We start from the raw sequence: 22782 nt of genomic DNA, 5'->3' as shown, positions 1-22782 counted from the left end.
GGACCTGAGCTTTAGGTACATGTGGTGTTATAGCAGCGGCTTAGCCTGTGACAAAGTTGACTAGCATTTTGATCATCTGGACTGATGGCGAGGGTGGATTTGGCCAATCCTGGAGCACAGACGCGTTCACAAGCAAGCAAGTCACATGTTGCCGCTTTCAAAAGCTGCCCAGTTGTTGTGTTTTTCTCTGACTGAAACAGACGCTCCTCCTTTCTTAAAACACGTTTCTCATCTGACTCTGCGAGAGGAATTGGTGTTTATCAGGATCTATCATTAAGCTAAGCAGATCCTCCTCTCCATCCTGGGCTTTGTGGTTGAAACACCGACCCATCCTGGTTATTCTGGTGTCCTTCTTCTGCTAATGCTCTGCTTTTGGTGCCCAGAACTTCTGCCTTGACCTCTGATTGCTGTGAATTCTTTCCATCACTTTTTTGTAACGATCGCAGTTGAAACGTCACTGTGACACAGACATTTTTATCAGGTTTCAAACTCACAGTGCAAACTCAGGGATTACAGTGTAATCCTTAGTCTCCAACCAGGACAACCAGAGGCAAAATACAGATCTTTCTGGCAACTTACAGGTGTAAAAAAACATAAAATGGCTATTTTTAATCGTCTAATACGAACTCATGTTAAACTGTGATGCCGACTGTGCATCTTGTGTACAGTGCTCGTGTGAAGATAATTTCCAGGGATTACTTCACTCACTGGATAAGAGGATTGACTCGGTTAATTAGTTAGTCAGCATCTTGCACGCTGTAGGAGGCAGGAACCAGTCCCTTTACTCTCTGTCTGAGAAAGACACCTATAATACAAACACAGCATGCATGTCACCTGCACGGCTAACAGAAAGCCTGTGAGTTTGGCTGTGTTTCAGACAGAATCCCTGTGGGTTTGGCTGTGTTTCAGACAAAATCCTTGGGGGTTTGGCTGTGCTTTGGACAGGAACGCTGTGAGTCTTGCTGTGTTTCGGACAGAAACCTCATGAGTTTGGCTGTGTTTCGTATAGCAACCCTGTGGGTTTGCCTGTGTTTCGGATAGAATCCCCGTGGTTTTGGCTGCGTTTCGGATAGAATCCCTGTGGTTTTGGCTGTTTCGGATAGAATCCCTGCGGGTTTGACTGTGTTTTGGATAGAATCCCTGTGGTTTTGGCTGTTTCGGATAGAATCCCTGTGGTTTTGGCTGTGTTTCGGATAGAATCCCTGTGGTTTTGGCTGTGTTTCGGACAGAATCCCTGTGGTTTTGGCTGTGTTTCGGATAGAATCCCTGTGGTTTTGGCTGTGTTTCGGATAGAATCCCTGTGGGTTTGCCTGTGTTTCGGATAGAATCCCTGTGGGTTTGCCTGTGTTTCGGATAGAATCCCTGTGGGTTTGCCTGTGTTTCGGATAGAATCCCTGTGGGTTTGCCTGTGTTTCGGATAGAATCCCTGTGGTTTTGCCTGTGTTTCGGATAGAATCCCTGTGGGTTTGCCTGTGTTTCGGATAGAATCCCTGTGGGTTTGCCTGTGTTTCGGATAGAATCCCTGTGGTTTTGGCTGTGTTTCGGATAGAATCCCTGTGGGTTTGCCTGTGTTTCGGATAGAATCCCTGTGGGTTTGCCTGTGTTTTGGATAGAATCCTTGTGGTTTTGGCTGTGTTTCGGATAGAATCCCTGTGGGTTTGCCTGTGTTTTGGATAGAATCCCTGTGGTTTTGGCTGTGTTTCGGATAGAATCCTTGTGGTTTTGGCTGTGTTTCGGATAGAATCCCTGTGGGTTTGCCTGTGTTTTGGATAGAATCCTTGTGGTTTTGGCTGTGTTTCGGATAGAATCCCTGTGGGTTTGCCTGTGCTTCAGATAGAATCCCTGTGGTTTTGGCTGTGTTTCGGATAGAATCCCTGTGGTTTTGGCTGTGTTTCGGATAGAATCCCTGTGGTTTTGGCTGTGTTTCGGATAGAATCCCTGTGGTTTTGGCTGTGTTTCGGATAGAATCCCTGTGGTTTTGGCTGTGTTTCGGATAGAATCCCTGTGGTTTTGGCTGTGTTTCGGATAGAATCCCTGTGGTTTTGGCTGTGTTTCGGATAGAATCCCTGTGGGTTTGCCTGTGTTTCGGATAGAATCCCTGTGGTTTTGGCTGTGTTTCGGATAGAATCCCTGTGGGTTTGCCTGTCTTTCCCTCACACCATGAGTGTTTCTCTGTCTCCTTGCTTCTCTTTTTGGCCTGAGAGTAGTGCTCCCCCCTCTCTGCCTGCTCTACTTTACGGGAAAAGTCTGCTCCACTGTGGTACAAACAGCCCCCCCCCCCCATGTCGGGAGCTCACCTTCAAGACACCCCCGCAGCCCCTGCACAGACATGCTATTGTACACAAGCTGTCAGCATATGACCGTATGACCCACCTCTGCCCTCCCACGGGACATGGGGCGGGGCCGCTAACAAACTGCTGATCCCGCCCACTCCCTGTCACATGACTTGTTTGAATGCTATGAGTGGATCCTTTCCCAGCAAAACGCTCCCAGCTCCAGACCAGCAGTCCATCGTGACTCTGTTTCTGTTTGGGAAACAGGAGATGATTCTTATATGATGTGCATGATGCCATCAGTTGGAATATCAACCAGGGTGTGTCCCTCCTTAGTGCAGTCTTGGATAAACAGTTGAAAGTTGGATGGATGGATGGATGGATGGATGGATGGATGGATGACATTATCATTAAAAGGCTAGTTGAAACAGCTAGACTTTAGTGGGCTTTGTGTAGCCGTTTTGTAACCGTGTGAACATACATGTCACATCGACCATGCAGTTATTTAATTTGCCCACTTAGAAAAAAGTGGAACTTAGGAGGCATGAATGGGACCCGCTGAGAGGACGACCTGTTCGTCCTGCTCTGCAGTTTCCGGAGAGTCATTCGCATCTCCGGTTTGTTGCCCATCTGTGGTCATTACCTTCTCAGTACGGGACAACTCTAATATTAGACGCCAATATCACGCCGCGACGGGAGTTTGCCTATCTGGGGGTGGCTTTTGGGATGGAGCCAGGAAGGGGCGAGTTATGTAATTTACTGCGGATGGACGTCTCTGGCATGCAGCAGGTATCGCCGTGCCTTTGTCCTAAGAAGGGTTACGCTGCCGTACCGCAGAGTGCGTTCTTCAGTAAGCGTCTGAAAGCATCAAGCAGGCCACTCAAAATTTATAATCATGGCAATAATACACAGCAACTCTTCAAGCATGTTTTACCCACAATGCAACACACCTTCTCCATATATTTCTTTCTGTTTTTTTGTACAAATCCAGAACACATGGACCTGCTCCCTGTGACAGCTTTTTGTGCAGATCGTTGTGCTCACGCACCCCCCCCCCCAGCTATCAGTATGGCTCCACTGGGACTTGACCGTTTGTGGCGTGGGGGTATGTAGGCAGCTGACTGTCATATTGATTATGCCTGTTTTCCCCTGGGACGGCCCTTTGCCAGCAGCGCAGGACATTCTGTTGGGACCACGCGACAAACCCGGAGCTGGTCACCACGGAAACAGACGCAGCTGCATGGTGATTGGCCGGGCAGTGGCGTATGACCTCAGAAGGACGGTTTAATAGCCTTTGGCTGGGCCTGGATTCAGGCTGTATTAGACTCAGTGGGTAGCGCTGTGAAAGATTAGACTTTCTCGCATGTTTGAGGCAGTATGCCACTGTGCAGCATGGTGTCTCAGTGAGTAACATTGTGACCTCACTCAGTGGGTTGTGGGTTTCAGCCCCCCCCACCATGTGTGGAGTGTGCACATTTGGTCTAAATTGCACCAGTTTCCTTGGGGTGCTTTAGTTTCCTCCTGGAGTCCAAAACCATGCGGTTAGATGGATTAGAGTCTGGGTGTGCGACTGCGTGACTCTGAGTGTCTGTCCCCCAGCTGACAAGCATCCAATCCAGGGCCTTATTCCCAGTGCACCCTGGGATAGGCTCCGTGATCCTCTCTGGGAAAATGCACCAATGGTTGGAACATGTATCATTTTGCGGTGATGTGGACTTTGTTGGTCAAACGCTTAGATATAAGATTTTGTAGATTTTGGAAGTAAACACATGTAACATTTGTGTGTATTACTAGATTCTAGTTTCTACAGAATTCTAGTTTAACATGCATTGTGAAAACTCAAGGTTTCTAGCAAAAGTAATGATTTGGCTGTAACCCGGAAGGTATGAATAATCCTTACTTGTGTAGAAAAAACAGCTCAGATGTTGCCAGTCACTTTATGTGAAGGGTGGGGGGGTTATTGTATGGTCCTGTTGTACCTGCCAGGACGGGCAGCAGGGAGGATGAGCACATGGCCTCTTCACCAATCAGGTGATGCGAGAGACACAAGGGGTGTGGCTTTTGGCAAATCCTTTTCAGTGTGTGAAACTGCCCAGGAACCTGGATCAAGGTGCCAGTGGGAAGGTGAGTCCGGGGTGTGATTGTGAGCAAAGGTGCAGCATGCGGGTGACCGCTGGAGTTGACAACATTGTCACGGAATAAATGACCGGTCCTTGCATGAAAACTCTCCAGATTTGCACTGTCCAGGCTCTCATTTTCTTCCCCAGATTTCTCAGGCTTGAAGGAGGCAGCTGGCTCACTGCGCTCAAAATTTATTGTTTAAAGCAATAGGTGGGGGCTGGGGGGGGGGGGAGAAAAGGGAACAGCATCGTCAGGAAGTGATACGTAGGCGTTACAGGACATACCAGCGTAAACCAGTCAGATCAGTGGCTTATAAAACAAAGCACTTCAATTTCCAGCCATTCTCCCAGATCGCTCTGACAGCAGAAGGCACAAGACGTCAATGGTAGGAATGAGCAGAGTCGCCCCTGCGGAGGACTGCTGGTTCTGAGTGCGGCCGGGCCTTTGCCCACAGCCTCTGCTTATTTTATTGGTTCCCGCAGGACGGATGCGGGTCACATTAGCCGGCGCGAGCTGACACTGCTGTCATGTGAATAGCAGGACACTGCACCCGGCTTGATGCCATGCGTCAGAGCGGCTCTGGGGGGGGGCGATGCTCCCGCTTTTGTTTGGTACACTCTAACCGGGACCTTGACCATGCGGGTCGCTAACGTGTTAGCGAGCATGTGGCCCCTGGGAGCCCTGCGCTCTCACTGGCGACTGTAGCACTCAATGGAGTCGCTCCGTTTTACTCGCTGGTCACGTTAGAGGGCTCTGCTGGTGCTGACAGTTGCTGTGAGCTTCAGAACCCCTGGGAGAAGGGATTTAGGAGAGTTTTGGTAGATCTTGGAGTGGGGGGGGGAGACTGCAGGGTCGTTACTTTTTCTCTGAGTTACTGCATAAACACAAACCTTTTTTCAGTTTCCTGTATAAACAGGCCCAGGTGCATTAAATGCAGCCAACCACATGCCTTCCACTGGGCCATTTCAATCTCCCTCACCTTGTGAGGGTCTCCAGGTTCATGGTCACAGGTAGAATAAAAGGACAACAAGCACTGGTCAAACTGGTCTAACTGGGAACCCGGAATTCCACGCTGTGAAGATTACGTTCCAGCTCACCCAGTAGGGTGTTCTGGTAATGTGTGCCCCAGATGTGTATTCATGATCTTCATGCAGGATGTGCTCTCGTCCAGCTGTTTGGAGAATAGCTGTTTTGGCAAAACTAGAAAACACAGCTTCTGTTTCCCACTGAAGACTAGAAAATCCTGCAAAATTCCCACCTGGCACACAGGTGTGAAAACGCTGACGGATGTCAGGCCAGAGCTTCCTCTCCCTCCGTGGTAGCTGAGGTGTTTCTTCACCCAGGATTCCATAAGAGGTTGACTAGTCTCAGCCTCTGCAAATCAGAACACCTTATTTGCAAAGTACAGGATGTACAAGGAATTTGTCCCGCATGAAAGAATAAATAATCAGGTAAAAAAAGTAAGCAAAGTGAATAAAATTTGCATGCAGATACCAGAGAATGTATTCTTCAGCCGTCATGGAGATGCTTTTTGACTCATTTCCATGCTTCCGGAATTTTGTGCCTCTTTTCAGAAAACCTGGGCTGTCCAGTACAGCAGACTTAATGTCTGCTACAGCCAGCAATGACTCACCAGTTGTCTTTGGTGTGTATCTTGCATTGGTGTGGCTCCCCTATCTGATATTTTAATGGTTGTGCTGTTACTTCCAGACAGATGGCAGCTGTGTGGCTTATAGTGCTGATGTGGTCAGTGGGGTCATTTGGACCCGTCCCCTGGCGATACGTTAAACCTCAGAGTCTGCTCTATCATTTGTAGATGCTACAAGTAGATAACATAAACGCAGGGTGGGGGGCACTTTAATGAAAAGCCGCTGTTCTCACTGGCTCGGCCCTGTGACAGTGTCCTTCTGCCATCCTCATAAATTTCAGCACACAGGTGGTGGGGGGTTGATGGGTTCATTCAGTTGCCAGGGGGGGTCATGGGTTCATATGCCAGTGCCCCATACCAATGACTTCACTTCACCTGGATTCATTGCTTTCATGGTTAAAGTGAAATCTCAACTAAAGACCAAGCATGTTGGTTCATGGGGTGATGCTGTGGGTCCCAGGTGCTGGGAGGAGTCCAGCTGTTGGACCCTTGAGCGAGATGTTAAGTCACTCCAATGCTACTCCCAGCTGCACAAAATGGTCAAGCCGAACACGACTCCAGGAAAGGTCACCTTTGCAGTGCCTAAATCAGTCAGCTGGCCATTTGCTACAGGTGAATATGTCTGCTGCTGTCCCGGAAGGTAAAATACATTCACTGAAGTGTTCATCAAAGGAGGTTCTCTGCCCAAAAAAAAAGCTGTTCGCTTAATGAACTTTCAGCGTCTCCCCGTGGAGAGCGAGGCACTTGTTGAGGTGCCATCAGTCTTTCTGAACAGCCACGTAACACGTTTTGAAAAGGGCTCGTTTGCCCAGTAATGATGTAATGTGTACCCATTAAAGTATATTTACTGAGTATCTGTTTGAAAAGCGCCGATCCCCCCCCCACACCTGCCTCCCCCCTCACAGGAAGGTCAGGTGTTCCATGCAAACCACCCCCATATGTCTCCCTGACACCTTTTTCCCACTAATGGGGGGGGCTTTTTAAAAGCATCCATTGAAAATGTGATTTTCCCTTCAGAAACCCCACAGTGTCCCGGGTTTCACAGCGAGGGGGGGCGGTCTTGTGTTCTGGGACCTCATGCATTCGGATCGAAACCAGAAAGTCCAGTTTGCCTTCTGTGTCAAAGTCCATTGATACTAAGTTTTTTTTTCAGAATAAGATAAACATTGTGAAATAAGTTACATTACAACTGGCAAAGTTATAAATTGCGAGCGACAAAGAAATAAGTAACTTCTCCCGAAATAAATAGTAGCTTTTAAAACGGTTGAAAAAAAAAATATTTTTCTGACGTTGTAGTCCTCAGCATTACAGCTCATACACAGAAATATTTTTGACTAAACTTTTTAATATAGTTCTTACTTCAGGAAAGTTTTAAGAAAAGGCATGTATTGTGAAATATTTTCGAAATAAACATGTATATTTTCTGGGGGTACTGTGTCTGACTGTCTTAGGCTGAGAGACTCTGCTGAAGAGTTTTGCCTGTAGGCTCGTGATTGGCTGTCTCCCAGCCCCTAGCGTGGCAATTCTATTGGATGTGGATTGATGTGGCACAGTTGGGGGGAGGGGCTTTCACACACCATGCTGTGTATGCGGGCCCCCGCCAGTCAGAGTTGCCAAACGGTTCATTTTATTTATTAACTGGTGTGGGCAAATAGCAACCGATTGCAGCGAGCTACACACCAAACAGGACACAGTACACATCCCTCCTATGTGACAAAAGGGGGCTGGGGGGGGGAGGTGGTCTGTGTTTATGGCATTTTTTGGTTGCTAAGTCATGCACACCGCCAGAAGGTCTTGGCCACACAGCTGAGGGTTACCTTATGTTCATGAGAAAGACAGTGATGTGTGTAGATCAGTGTTTGCCAATCCGGTCCCTGGGGACACACAGCCGGTCCATGTTTTTGCTCCCTCCCAGCTTCCTGCCAGACAGTCCACATTTTTGCTCCCTGACAGCTCCCGGTAAAACATGGACTGTCTGTGGGTCCCCGTGGACCGGACGGGGAAACACTGGTGTACATGATTCCCAGTGACTCCCAGTTGGGCCTCTGTCACCTTTCAAGACAGAGCTTAGTTACACCTGCAGTGCAAGTCTAGAGCACAGAGACAGTATTCAAAAATCCATATATGCCTCATTTATACATACCAGTAAATGGTTTGTAAAAACACATAAATCATTAAAAATTACATGTAGGGACTAAAATTATAGCTAAAACGTACTTTATATAATTTGTTCTGTTCTTTCAAATCTTTTTATTTGATTGAAGTCTCATTTTATAATCTCTTACAGGGGAATAAGGAGATCGCAAATGGAACTTTAACGGGTTTAGTATTTAAAGTCAAACCCACAAATCAAACGCTGCCCTGCATTTGCCTGCCGTGTCACCTGGCCCATCTTCCATGCACAGCCCCCAACGCAGCCTGCAGACAAAAGCCCCCCCCCTCCCTCTAGGGGGCAGTGTTGGTGCTTAGAAGACAGGGAGGTGGCAGAGGTGGGCAAAGCACTGGTCCATCCCAGCCAACAGTGCGCCCCCATCTGGTAATTCTCTTTTTCAGTATTTCCACCTCCTGGTTGGCTGGTTTGTTCATTTCCACAATGACGATGCATGTTTTGGAAAACTGACCTTTGTTCTAGGAAGGTTAACCATTAGATCAGGCTCCCCCAGTGACAGGACAAGCCACACTGCCAGTCATATGCAGTGACAATTCCCAGTGCTGTCACCAGCAGTGCACTTTGGTCCCACCCCTAAGCTACTTGTACCTTCTGAGAATCCCCACATATCATTAACCACGATTAGGTCGTTTGTTATAGTTAAACCTTTCTCCCATTTGCATATAGGGATTACACCCTTTTTGCGCTCAGATGTAACCATGTTCTCCTCTATTCATTGTGTCTTGGTTTAACTCAAGTTTGCTTAATCACATATCTGTCCAGGCAGCCCACGTGTCTCCATCCTTGATCGTGCTGCTATTTCTCCCAGGCTGGTGAATTAAATGGATAATTAGCTTCAGGTGCAGCTTCATTGTCTAGACAGCTTAAGTGTGGGTTAGTCTCTTTAAATACCGTTGAGTGACCTCGCACCAAATCCCAACTTATTTTCGGAACTAATAATTGGGTTTTTTTTTTCTTTTCAACAGACCTACAGGTTTGTGATATTAGGGAGTCGCTGTTGTTCATGCTACAGAAGGACTATTGGATGTTATGATATTTTCTGAAAGCTAAATTTTTTTTTTCAAGTCACATAAACTGGCAAGAATTAGCAAAAATTATAATAATCCCGCATTCAGCTGCGTCAGCTTTCTTGTTAATCTGGGGGGGGGGATTTCCTGCTGACCTTTGCAAGGGGCTTCCTGCCGGGTTTAGATACCACACCTCATGCATAGACTTCATTCTGTCTCTGCAGAGTTTCCACAGCCCGCTGCACGATGTGGTGTGCAAAGTTCTACACATTATGAGCAGAGGGGTGGTCTTTTCTAGCCAGGTGTGTCCAAATCATTGTTGGCCAAACAAAATGTGAAGCTGTACAGTCATCACTCATCCATCACTAATCGAACCTCCACAAAGCATCGTTTCTTCATTTAGCTCGATGGCCTTTTCCTCATCCAGTTCCTGATTGTCATGTGATGACGCTACCATTCAGTCTTAAAGCAGGGATATTTACAGTGTCCTTGTAGACATACCCTCATTGATGTACATGTTTAGGAGATAGAGGTAGACTTGGCCAGAGACAGTGACTCTCCTGGCCACTGATCGGGGGTCAGGGGGGGCCAAGCAGAGGGGGTCAGAGGAGTAACGAGGGTGTTTGCTGTTGGGCGGGTTAGATTTGGGGACGGTCTGGTCCGGTTGCTTGGCATATCATTCTCATGGTCTCGGACACCTCGCACATGGTGGGTTTGCTTTTTAAAGGCAGTAGAGAGAGAGAACGTGCGACGGTCAAAAAGCAGTTAGCGTGGACAGGAACCACGTGGCGAGTCCAAACTGGTACCAGCTCCACCCCTGCAGACGCCCACTATCTCCCTCTATAGGGCCTCCTGCTTCCATGACAGGGCATGTTTTCTAGTAGCTGGCCTGGATTTCCGAAAGTCGGAGTGCGTAGGAATGTGCTGAATCCGAGGGCGTCGCTTACTCTGCTGTGAAGTGACCTGTAGTGAATGGGGAATTTGAAAAATGTCTGTGATATTAAAGGCAGTTGTGCCTTCGCAGTCTGCAAGGAGGGCGTGTTACCGGGTCTGAACTAGGCGATCGTATGACGCCGTTGAGTGGAATGTGAGCGTGAGATGGGGGGGAGGTTGATCAGTTTGGACAGGAGCAGTGTTATTCAAGGTAATTCAGAGTAATTGTTCTCTGTCTGGTGCCATGACAGAGCAGATTAATTATCGCAGAAGCTGATCCAGCATTTGGACGGCTGACCAACAGGTACTGGTTCACACATTGCAGGATGTGCTGAGCTTGAAACCTAATAAAGAAGATGAACGGCACTGCTTCACAAGACAGCATGAAAACAGCTGATTAAGACGCCGTAAACTCACATGCCGTGGTCCATGCATGCATTTCAGCGGCCTTTTCACTGCACGGGCCAGCAATTCCTGGAATGCTTTTAATGCAATTCTTTAGCTGCAAGAAAAATGCCTCGAGCTTATTATGCAGGAGAAGCGATGACCCCCGGGAAGCATAAAACATGTTTAATGTAGCGAAACGTCTGCTGAGATGTGCTGTCTGTATTGAGCATGTGTCATTATCGGCGTTTCTCTTTAATCACACTGGATGTTGCATGTTGTGTTACTTCATGTGCATATTGTGCATTCCCTGCAGGGCACTTCTGCAGATCAGTCTTTGCCCTGTTTTGAGAGGAACCGTACTGTTTGGCTGCCCTGCAGCAGGCAAAGAACAGGGAAGCATGATCTAATCTTCTCATTATTCTGATGTATTTTATGCTTTATGGGGTTATATGGCCTCTATGCCCTTTCCCAACCTGTGCAGAGAGAGGCTGAGCTACAGACCCCACCCACAGAGGTGTCGAAGGCTGTCGTGGAGTCTCCCAGCTTGGGCTTCCCCTTTCATGTGATCATGTGATCATGTGATCATGCCAGTGGGTCGGTTGAGGGCACTTGAGTGCATGCTGTAGGGAGATGCTTGCTGGTTGATGCCTACCCCACCCCACGTGACCTTGGGATGGAATTGTGGCCTGCTGGACGTGGCGCTACTGTAAATGAATGAGGGCAGGAATGACCAGTAGTCTCCGTAGGGAAGAATTTCGGGGGGGGGGGGGGGGGGGGGGTCCAATCTCTCAGGTGCATCTCTTGCTTGTCCTTTTATCCCTAATTTTTAATTTCCCCACTTTCTCTGTCAGCTGATCCCGCAACCTTCAGGGACCCAGATCGCAGGAGCCCTCTAAGGAGAGACGCTCAGGAGCCTCCGCATCTTCACGCAAAGCGGAGTTCTGAAGCACTTCTAGGTGGAGGTGGGGGCAGGAGGGAGGGGAGCAGATGAGCGCCGCCGGGGCAACCCGAAGCGGCAGCAGGGGAGCCATGCAGGAGGGCAGCCAGAGGTCTCTGTCTTCTGCGTGTGCCAGTCCCAGACACAGCCGCCACCCAGCTGGGCATTGACGGGGCGCAGGCCGCTGATATGACCTTTGGCCACCAGAGAGCGCCACCCAAGCTGCCCATCCTATCCTAGTAGGACCACATTCCTACACTGGCCCGGAAGGCCGGAAGAAACAGAATAAAGGGGGGAAAAAGCTGATTTTTCTGATTTCCCCAAGTGCCCCACACATCCAGAAAAGCGATAGTTGTATCATTTTTAAAAAACAAAAAAAAAAAACTTTTTTGTTTTGATCTTCTGCCCACCACCGTGCTCTGTTGGCCACGCCCCACAAAGAGGAGCATCATGGGATGCCGGCAGAGCTCAGAGGAGAAGGAGGCGGCCCGGCGCTCCCGCCGCATCGACCGGCACCTGCGCTCGGAGAGCCAGAGGCAGCGGCGCGAGATCAAGCTGCTCCTGCTCGGCACCAGCAACTCGGGCAAGAGCACCATCGTCAAGCAGATGAAGATCATCCACAGCGGGGGCTTCAACCTGGAGGCCTGCAAGGAGTACAAGCCCCTCATCCTCTACAACGCCATCGACTCGCTCACGCGCATCATCCGCGCCCTCAGCACGCTCAAGATCGACTTCCACAACCAGGACCGCGCCTATGACGCTGTGCAGCTCTTTGCCCTCACCGGGCCAGCTGAGAGCAAGGGCGAGATCACGCCCGAACTGCTGGGGGTCATGAAGCGTCTCTGGGCCGACGCCGGTGTCCAGGAGTGCTTCTGTCGCTCCAATGAGTACCACCTGGAGGACAACACTGCCTACTACCTGAACGACCTGGACCGCATCGCCGCCCCCGACTACATCCCCACAGTGGAGGACATCCTGCGTTCACGCGACATGACCACGGGCATCGTGGAGAACAAATTCACCTTCAAGGAGCTCACCTTCAAGATGGTGGACGTGGGCGGACAGCGGTCCGAGAGGAAGAAGTGGATCCACTGCTTCGAGGGCGTGACGGCCATCATCTTCTGCGTGGAGCTCAGCGGCTACGACCTCAAGTTGTACGAGGACAACCAGACGGTAAGAGGCCATCTGGGAGGGGTCTAGGGTGGGGTTTAGGGCAGGGCTTGGGTGAGACTACAGGCCCATCTCTTAAAGGGGAATTCAACCTAAATGAGGCACACTAAGATCCACCCAACTTCAGTTGAGTCGTGAGTGAAGCAATTATTTCCAAGTAACATTTTTTTAACGGTGGAGCATTACATTTTTATACCACTGAAAAGGAAATCATATATGTAATTTGCACATATTTTTTTCATGTAGGTGGCCACGTTTACAGAATTAGCTACATTCATTAACGCTTTAGTGTTTGTGATTAATAAAACTGGCATATTTCAGGGTGATGCTGCTGGTAATAATGATAAATAGTAGTAATAAATTTGCTCGCTGATTCTTCATATGAACTGCAACACAAACATTTCTGGAAACAGTGGAGGATTATTTTTTTCTGAGAACAAGAAAGTTTTATATTAGCTGATATAAAATTTTCTATTAATGGTTGATAGATTTTTTTTACGGGTAAAAAAATCTCCTTTAAGAATGGTTTAAACACTACACTATTTGTCGCTGTTTAAAATGTATGACTTTGTGAGTGGGATGGTGGACAGAACCACATGACTGGGAGGATTGGGGGGGGGGACAGGGACATTATTTGGTGATGGTAGTTGAGTTAAAAAATATGACACTCAAATGAATGGACTTGTCACATGACTGGTCCTTAGCCTGCCAGATTGACAGAAAGCTGTTAGAGGGTGTTTATGGACAGTGAGGCCCTGTTCACAGCAGAGATATTAATGAGCACAGGCAGCCTTACAGAGGCAGAAATTGATACATTTTTTGAAGATCGCTGAGTCTCAGGTTCTCACAGTTTGCTCTCTCAGTCTGATTGCACCCCTCAGGTCGTTCTGGCTACGACAGCGTTCTGGGAAGGGCTGCCGATAAGCAAACGCACCGTCTCAGAGCTGTGTTACCTGATGTGGTATTTGGTGATGGTACCATGCACCAGATGTATGTCAGGTGATTCCCTGGGTCTGCCTTGAGGGATGTGCAAGCATTCTACCGGCAGAAGTGGCAGTCACCACGGTAATTTCGCAGAACCTGAAGCTCGGAGCTTGCAGGACTCTCACAGTTGCGTGGAGTGTTTTAATAGACTGGAGAGAATATTTAATCGCCGTTTCAGAAGCAGGCCTCTGGTGGTCTTAGGGCTGCGCGTCCCGCCGATGCTGTAATTGCTTTTCTCACCCTTTCTGCCTGGGTAATAAGCTCTTCCGGGGGCACCGGCCCCCCCAATGCAGCCTCTCCGAAGCCAAGGCGCGGTGGCCACTGGCAGGGGCTTGTGGGTGGAGGGGCAGCGCTGGCAGGAAGATGAAAGAGTTGCAGTAAATCTCTGCCATACAGCAAAGAGCTCAGCCCTGCCCCCCCCAACCAGAGAAAAATGTCATTTTATATTTACCACATGGGTGGAGATGAGAGCCCAACATTCCTAGAAGGGCGAGACAGTTGGTTGTGGGTTCAAATACCACCACTAGCACCACCCCACCCACCAAGAAAGCACAACAATTCCCCTGGTCACACCATGGTGAGCAGCTATAGGCCTCTGTGTGTGCGTGTGCGTGCGTGTGTGTGCGTGTGCGTGTGTGTGTGTGTGCGTGTGTGTGGACGCAAGCGGGTATACTTTACCTTATGATTACCTTAGACAATGTCTCCACAACATGATGAATATCCATTTTTTTGATTTTTTGAGGGAAAGCTCAATTTAATAAATTTTTTTTGACTGCAATGAAAAAACTAAAAATGCAAAAACCCTTGTATTTTGCTTGGTTACTTATGGTCAAGGCTGGGTAGAGGTTAAGGTTAAGTTAGCGTTAGCATTTTTCCCATAGAAATGAATGAGCGGGCCCCTTAAGGATATGTTTACTCGACATGCGCGGGTGTGTGTGTGTGTGTGTGTGTGTGTGTGACCAGAAAAGGAAAACGGTACCTTCCGGAGTAACATATAGAGCAGCACCTTAGGGGCACAGTTAACTTTGACAGCGTATTTTGATTTAATTGTAGTCCTTTGACGGAAATGCTATTTAATTTGTTATCTTTTAGTTATCTTTTTATTTTTTTTGTCTAGTTTTAGTCTACAAAATTACATATTACATATTTAGTCAACTAAACCTACTTAAGTTTAGTCAATATACAGCACCTGCAGTCAATGAAAGTAACAGATTTAGTCATAGTCTCTTTGTAAATGTCACTTAATTTATTATCTATAGTCACACAGAGACAGAAATATAGATTGTTCTGGTTCTATCCACTTGAGAAGGAGACATACATGAAGCTATTGTTCTGGCATGGCATTATGTTTCAGCGTACAATCTTTAGGGACACAAATTGAACTGTTGTAATATAAAACATCACACTAGGCTAATTCAAATGTGGTTCTATAGAAGCTTTATGTATCCTAAAATAAAATATAAATAAAACCAAAATTTACTCGCATCTGCATTCATATCAGGATAAATAGCAGAGCATAGACTTGAATAATGAAAACAATGTAACCAATACTTGACTAGTTAAACCCCACATTGATGTGTTTAATTCTGCATCTTGTTCAGTTCATGACAGTGAACTTTACAAACACATCAAAAGAATTTGTTTCCAATTCACTTCATTGTGCTTCAGGTTTGTGTCGCTTATCCCCTTCGCTTCGCAACTCTTGTTTTCTTTTGCATCTATTGAGAAATGTATCCATACCTTTGTAGGTTTTTCACTACCTAAAACTGATTGTGACACAGACCACTGTAATATTTTATACCATGCAGAAATTATATAGTCACCAATGATAAAAGTCATTTGAGCCAAGCACAGACAAAACGAGATTACAGATAGACAATCGAGACAGAACTGCACAGTTTACGTGCTTGAATCCGATTAGACCAACATTTTCCAATCATCCGCAACTACCGGCAACGCTAAGTAAAGATGCTGCTTCTGATTGGATCAGTTTCAAATTTGACTCTTCCTGACATATTCGCCTTGTTTTTATTTGCTGATGAAAGTACGTTTTCTCGTAGTTTCTGGCTTCATAAATACTTTTATCATCATCTGGTTTTCTCCGAAAATCCTGGTTGACGAAGCATTTTAGAATAATTTTTGTCACTAACAGTGTTGAGGTCGAATCTCTTTTTTTTTCCGGTGGTAATGCGGCTGAAAGGGGTGTCGGTCAGCATACGTAAGCCTCGGTACAAACTGATCAACCCGTGGAGATGAGGCCCTGCGTCCGCTGACAGCCACTTGGTGTAATTAGAAAGCCAGACGCAGACCCAGGACCACCAGGACTCCACCTCCAAAGCCCGGCGAGGGGGGGCAGCAGGGTAATTCCAGAGGAAGGTCATTGGTATGATTTTTACAGCCTGAGGTTTCATTGTCCCTGTTGTTGGGACGCGACTCAACATTATTCCGGCTCCTCACTCTACTCCTGCTGTGGGGAGTCTCATCGCTAGGGTGCACATTGACACTGACACTCCACTAGGTGATGGGGGTATCGACCAACAGGACGAAGCTGTCATTACTGTGAGCTCTTCGAACAAACCCGTCAGACAGCAAGAAACATGCGGTCTCACACCGAAGGAAACATCCCCACGCTATTTAACAGACCTTCATTAAAAGTTGTCTTTTTTCCCCTTTTCACCCCATCAGTTTGTTCTCCCCCCTATCCCTCTCTTCAATTTGAGCAGGTTTCCATGGAGGCCGTTGCCTAGCAACAGGCCAGTCACACACGCACCTGATCCTGTTGACAATGAGCTGGGGAGGGAGAAGGGGGGGAGGGGCGGGTCCCTCAGCAGACTGCAGCAGGGGGTTCAACTTACTCAACAGCCCCCCCATGTGGAAAAAAAAGGGTGTGGGAGCCAAGCAAATGAGATGCAGAATGTGTGTGCCATCAAGGGGGACAGAAAAAAAGGCTAAAGATTTTGCACCCCCCCCCCCCCAGTCACCCTGGGGCATAATGTCCGGGGATTGGATCTCATACCTGGTCCAGCACAATTATTGCCATCATTTATATGTCGATATTGTTATCTAGAGCAGTAGGATGGACAGACCCCAGGCACTGCCCCCCCTGCGTGCAGCATTTCTACGTGATTCTGCATGGAGTCTCCTGGGCTGAATTCCCAGCAGTAGGGGGTGGGCGCGGCTGAAACTGGTGAGCCAGAGTGGAGCGCAGAGCCGAGCATGGAGCTGAGTACTGCAGCAGGTTGTGCATGGAACCCCGAGGCCTGCTCACATGGACAGGGAGCGCGGCTAGCATACACACACACACACACACACACACACACACACACACACACACAGGGGTTTCACCTCCCATCAGCCGCCAGCGCTTAGCGCAGACGAGATGCTATCTCTCTATGGGTCACAGTTACTGTCCTCATTTGACTTCGAGAGGGTAATAGCAGGGGGGGAGTTGGGAGGTGCTGACAGTACAATAAGTTGCACAGCCCCGGTGCTGAAACAGCAGTCCCCACCCCAGCAAACACGCTGGTTTCAGGGAGGGGACCTACATTACGTTAGCACCTTCGCTAACACATGGCCAATGTGAGAAGTGGCCCTACCCTGCCCCACCATCACTACCTTGGGGGGGGGCAGCTTCCTACAGCTGAGGTTCTCTGTAGTAACTAGGCATGTGCATGTGCAGCTGTATGAAAGTCTTACGAAATCGGGCCGCATCCTAAAAAGGGCTTGTTATTAATCTTCGGTGTCCGCAGAGGTGACCCGGCAAACCCGCTGCGCCACTCGGCATCACGTTTCAGGAGGACGGACACGGACCAGTCCTCTCGCGGCACGGTCACTCTCTGGGAGCAATGATTAGGGTAATTATGGCAGCAGGTCGCCGTGGCGATGGAGGACGCAGTCTGAAAGTGGGGGGGGGAGTTTGCTGAGGAACCCAACCTGAACGCCCCGGCTAACAACACGCAGAGGTGTAAAAAGACTACAGGTTTCAATTCACGAGAGCATCAGCGGAGGACGTAGGAACACGGGGTCACTGGCTGCCCCCCATAGGTCACTGGCTGCCCCCCATAGGTCACTGGCTGCCCACCTCACTCTTACCATCCTTCTGTGGCCATAAGGGGTTTCCAACCCAGAAGGATGGGGAGGGGGGGAGAGTAAGGGCATGCAGCCTTCTGCTGTCATGGCAATAAAGGCGAGAGAAAGAGAGATGGAGAGAGGGTGGGACTGAGAGGACAGGCATGTAGCTTAATCGGCTTCATTAACTCAGGGGTTTAATTTTGGACCGTGTGTCTGTAGGTTTGCATCACTATCTGAATAATTGGGTTCATGGGGGGGGGGGTTCCCTTATTATTATTATTATTATTATACCTGGGGGCTTGGGAATAAGCACCAGCCCGTTAAATGCCACCTGAGAAGGTGTGAGCTGATTATCTGTAGTCAAAATTACAGCTGCCACACCGCTGCTTACAAGAACTGGTCAGTTGAGAGCAGGAAATGGGGCTTGTGCTGGCCGGGCGGAGCCTCACACACATGCCTGTCCAGGGCGCCCCCCACATCCTGCTGTTTCACCCAATATTATTATTTATATCAGCTTTTCATTAAGTCGATTCCTCAGAATTATGTTTCCTGGAGATGTAGAGGAAATGATGCAGGATGGAGGGTGGAATTAGCAGGAAATGACGCTGCCTGTCTGAGAGCTTAATCTCACACCTGGTCCAGCACAATTATTGCCATCATTTATATGTCAGTGGAGTGATGAAATCTGACCTGATTAATCTCCCTCACTTATACTCGTCCGGTTACCTTTCTGTTCTTTGCTCTTAAATGACTTCATAGCAGATTCTTGTCATCTTTTTCACGATGCCTAATTGTCGTGCTCTGAAGCTAACTGCAAATAAATGAATGGAATTCGGATACAGTGTCAGAGGGGGAGGGGGCAACATCTGTCGAAAATTCCCCCCCACGTGGATGATACAAGAGACGTGAAATGTCAGAGAGTGTAGCTGAGAGAATTACATGCACGGTGTGGGGGGTGGTTACTGACATACTGTTTGATGCCGATGGCCTGCCCCCCCCCCCGCTAACTGGACACTGGTGGGGGTATGGGGGGTAGTCAGTCTTCTCTGTTTCTTCTTTTCTTCTTCAACTCAAAGGTAAAGAGAACTGAGACAATACACTGCATCCTTTCCTCCATCTCTCCACTATTTCCTGCACTGCATTCTCCTTTTATTTACTAAGTATTCACTTGCAGTGAATATGGCAGTGATGTGGCTCAGTGGGTGTGGATGCTGTGCCTGGGATCAGGAGTTGCTGGTTCAGATTCTGTGGTTGGCAGAGTGATATGACTGTTGAGTCCCTGAGTGAGGCCCTTAATTCCTGATTGCTTCAGGGACTGGCTGCTAAATAAATAAAACATAAGATGGCAAGTAGGTTACGGGTCTGTGCCAGTGTCCAGAAGGTTGTGAGTTCAAATCCTGTGCCTGGCACTGCTCCAGGGAGGCTGGCTCACCCTGCTCTCTGTGTCCAAGGCTATGAGTTTGCGGGAAGGACATGGGAGTACATACCCTGCGTAAGGGTACAACAGCAGGGCCCATCGTTGTGAGGGTTAATGAAATAGATCGATGCAGCAGTTTTCAGAATGGTTTTGCTATTATTTTTAGCCACTAAAACTAGAAAAGGATTTTTCAGAGGACTTGGTCTGTGTCCTTGGTGAATGCCCAGGGCTTGTCCTCTTCGGTTCTGATGAGAATGGGGCTGTGTTTCAGGCTGCACGCTATCCCATAATGCTCAGCGAGGGGCTCCATGGCAGTCACTCCTTGTCGTTCACGGTGTTCATCTTAAAGTGACGTCAGCCCTTCTGGCTCTGGGAAGCTCAGTCAGAGAGCAGAACCACAAAGTGACTGGATCTTGTGATTCCCCAGGGAATCACGTTGATCTGTTGAACCTTTCAAACAGCTCCCCCCAAGCTTCAGGCGAGCCCCCCTCCCCCCGAATCACAAGCCACCATGTGACTCCAACCGCTACCCCGGCACCCAGTAGGAAGCAGTAGTGATGTTATAAATATTCACAACAGAGAAGCATGACTTCATCGTGGGTGATGCACCCTGAGCTTCGCAAATAGGCATCGAACTAATGACTAATGTGTCCGCATCAGTTGCTATCAGATTAACGTAGTTTAAATTCAGACAGCGATCTAGAAATATCACAGCGGAATCCATTTTTTAGATGAACAGTTTTTAATTACGACTACGATCACGTTACCACTTTAACATTTTATGTTATGGAGATAATTAACCATGGAACAGCTGAAACATTAACTGAGTACCATTTATTATCTGTGTTTCAATAATTTTTATTTTCTTGGACTGCATTATAATTTATATCATTACGCAATAAAATTAGTGCTCTCTTCAGTTTAATTCTGCTAATTGGTTTCTTACTAATTAATTCTCCAAATTATGCCCATTAATATTATATGTGAAAGCATCTCCCAGGACAGCTGAGGTGATTAAGAGCTTCGCTTTTCGGGGGTGATTTTGGTCCACGTCCACATAGGAGAGAACATCTACCAAACATGGTCTTCCGTTTACTATTAACTGCAACAAGATCCGGCGAAGCAACCAGGATCTGTGACATCAAGCTAGAGAAGCCAAACAAGCGGGACCAACAACAGCAGTGCCGGCATCTGAATCTGCAGGAGATCAGGGAATGGGGAGTGGATCGGAAGCACAGAGGCAGGCAATGTCGGTGTAGATATGGATGGAGAGCTGGTGGTTGGAGGGGTCAGTTGAGGGTTAGCAGGCATGTTCTTCTCTCTCCTGCCAAGGGGGGGCGTCAGAGGGGTGCAGATGGCCACATCCCAAACGGCGGCGGCAGTGGTTGGCCGCCTGTGGCCCTTGCGTCTCCCAGCAGGGACAGCTGGGTGGTTTTATGGGCACGCCGCACAGTACTTCGGGGGTAAGAGAGCGCGACAGGAAATCGATGACCCCGTTTCCAAGTGAGACAGATGAACTCTGGGGAAGTAGGGGCACGGTTCCCAAGAGAGCAGCGCCGCTTAGAGGCGAAGAGCTGAGCAGCCATGAATAGCAGCTCCTCCCCTCCTGTATGGGAAATCCGGAATCCCCACAGCCAGGCTTTGTGGGCACTGATCATACAACCTGCCGTTGTTCTCATGCCGGTCATTTTCCAAGCTCTCCATCCTCTAACTGTTTTTGGGAGCTTTGTCTCTCAGACTGGCAACGATTCGCTCGTGGGAGTTTCACTCTCACAAAAAATGTTCTGAGGGCAGAACGAAAAGTGATTGGTTCAGAGAGATGACCAATCAGATTATAGAGGAGGTGAGTCCTAGCAGCTACAGGAGGCAGGACCAACCAATCAGATAAGGGTCCACTCATAACAGGAATCACATGTGTGGCCATGTGATGCGTGGTGCGGTAGGCCATTTCTGAATCTGTGATCATGCCGCAGAACATTCAGTAGCTCTGATAAACCACAAAACAGCGGTCAATTTAGCTAGCTGGGCCGATGCTCTGCCATGTTGCCATGGCATTGAAGCTGAGGGGACTGGGGGGACAGGGTGTGCACAGCAGTGGGATGGATGAGGCTGGGGTGAAAGCACACGGCCCCCACACAGCTCGTGTTCACACGGTATCTCCTGCTGAGGGTCACTGCCACACATTTTCAGCAAAGCAATATTTATTTGCTGCACAATGCACTGGAATTTCATTCAGGGCATGCCCAGCTTTGTGACTAGCAGGATAAGTGCCTGGAAGAGGGATGGATGGATGGATGGATGGATGGATGGATGGATGGATGGATGGATGGATGGATGGATGGATGGATGGATGGATGGACGGACGGACAGGTAAACAGGGCAAGCACAACTAAGCATCACGGCAGAGTTTAATACTGTTAAATGAAATCCCCTGTTCCTATAACAACGTTATTTACTGCTCCTGCTGCTAGGTAATGTGGTGAAGCACAGTAATGAGTTTTTACACTTCTTTCATACCTCTTTGCTCTAGGCGTATCATCTCCTTTTCTGGTTTCAGGGGACTGTGTACATTGTTGCCACCTCAGATGTGGTGCGGACAGATATTAACCCCGACTCTGCGCTGTCTTATTTCAATAATACTTATGCCCTCTCGATTAATTTATTTTCACTTGAAGCCTCTTGAGCTGGATGAATTGTCATCAGGTCCAGACACATTGCTGATGAATAAAAGCAAGAATATATGAATATGGAAGAGAGCAGCCTGTTCTCATTATATCTCAGTACTCAGGACAGCAAGACAGCTGCAGGACAAGTTGCACACGACCATTGATTTCAGTGCATATTCCGGTAATGTGAAAGGTCTATTCCTAGAGACCCAACATCATCTGATGTTAATCTGTATAATAAAATGGCTTGTGGCTTTAATGTTCTAAATTTAAAAGGAATATCTTTCATTTGATGAATGATAACGAGCAGAAGGTTCCTGTGTGAGTTCTAGGGCCCGATGCTTTAAATGCATCAATCCCACCCGCCATTTATCGGTATTAGGGGGGGGGGGGTGCCAGTCACACACACAGAGGTTTGTAATTATGTCTTTGTGGGGACGCTCCATTCATTTGTATGAGGAAAACTGTAATCCCAGTATGACGACCTTAACCCTACCCAGCTCTAACCTTACCCATAAGTAACTGAACACTTTTGGCATTTTTAGTTTTTTCATTGCATTCACTGATTTTTATAAAATTGAGGAAATATATATATATATATTTATATATATATTTTTTTTTTGGTCCCAACAACGTAAGGTAAACCTGGACCACACACACACACACACACACACGTACACAAATGCTTGAATATTTCCCATACATCTTTGCATTTATTGTTCTCCTAAAAACCGGGGCAGAATTTGATTGAATTGCCCCCTTGAAAATAAAAAAGGCTAATTGGAAGGTGTAAATGCAAATGAGAAGGGGCCTGTGAACTGGGAAGATCGCTGTGCCTGCAGCCTCAGAAGCAGGACGGCGGCCCCCCCCCGCGGCCTCTCTCCGCAGACCAGTGGGCCAGGCCTGCGTCTCCTTCATGGCTGAAGGACATTTACGTTATTGGGTGCCGCAGATGTTAACAAGAGTGTCAGAGCACCTTCGGCCCGCATGGCTTTTTA

General features: G+C 48.0%; 1 protein-coding gene across 2 annotated transcripts in view; it reads left to right on the top strand.

Annotated features, from left to right (window-relative positions):
* Positions 1 to 22782, top strand: part of LOC125728010 (guanine nucleotide-binding protein G(z) subunit alpha-like) — a 30698-nt gene that overhangs the window by 5637 nt on the left and 2279 nt on the right. For both annotated transcript variants that reach the window (XM_049005036.1, XM_049005037.1), the window contains exon 2: positions 11391 to 12649. In XM_049005036.1, coding sequence (XP_048860993.1) covers positions 11927 to 12649 — 723 coding nt within the window. In that variant the 5' untranslated portion in view covers positions 11391 to 11926. The remainder of the gene's footprint in view (positions 1 to 11390; positions 12650 to 22782) is intronic.

This window comes from Brienomyrus brachyistius, unplaced genomic scaffold (assembly GCF_023856365.1).
Source record: "Brienomyrus brachyistius isolate T26 unplaced genomic scaffold, BBRACH_0.4 scaffold143, whole genome shotgun sequence".
NCBI classification, from domain to species: Eukaryota; Metazoa; Chordata; class Actinopteri; order Osteoglossiformes; family Mormyridae; genus Brienomyrus; species Brienomyrus brachyistius.
The sequence above is the reverse complement of the archived record's forward strand: the minus strand, read 5'-3'. Positions and strand labels throughout refer to the sequence as shown.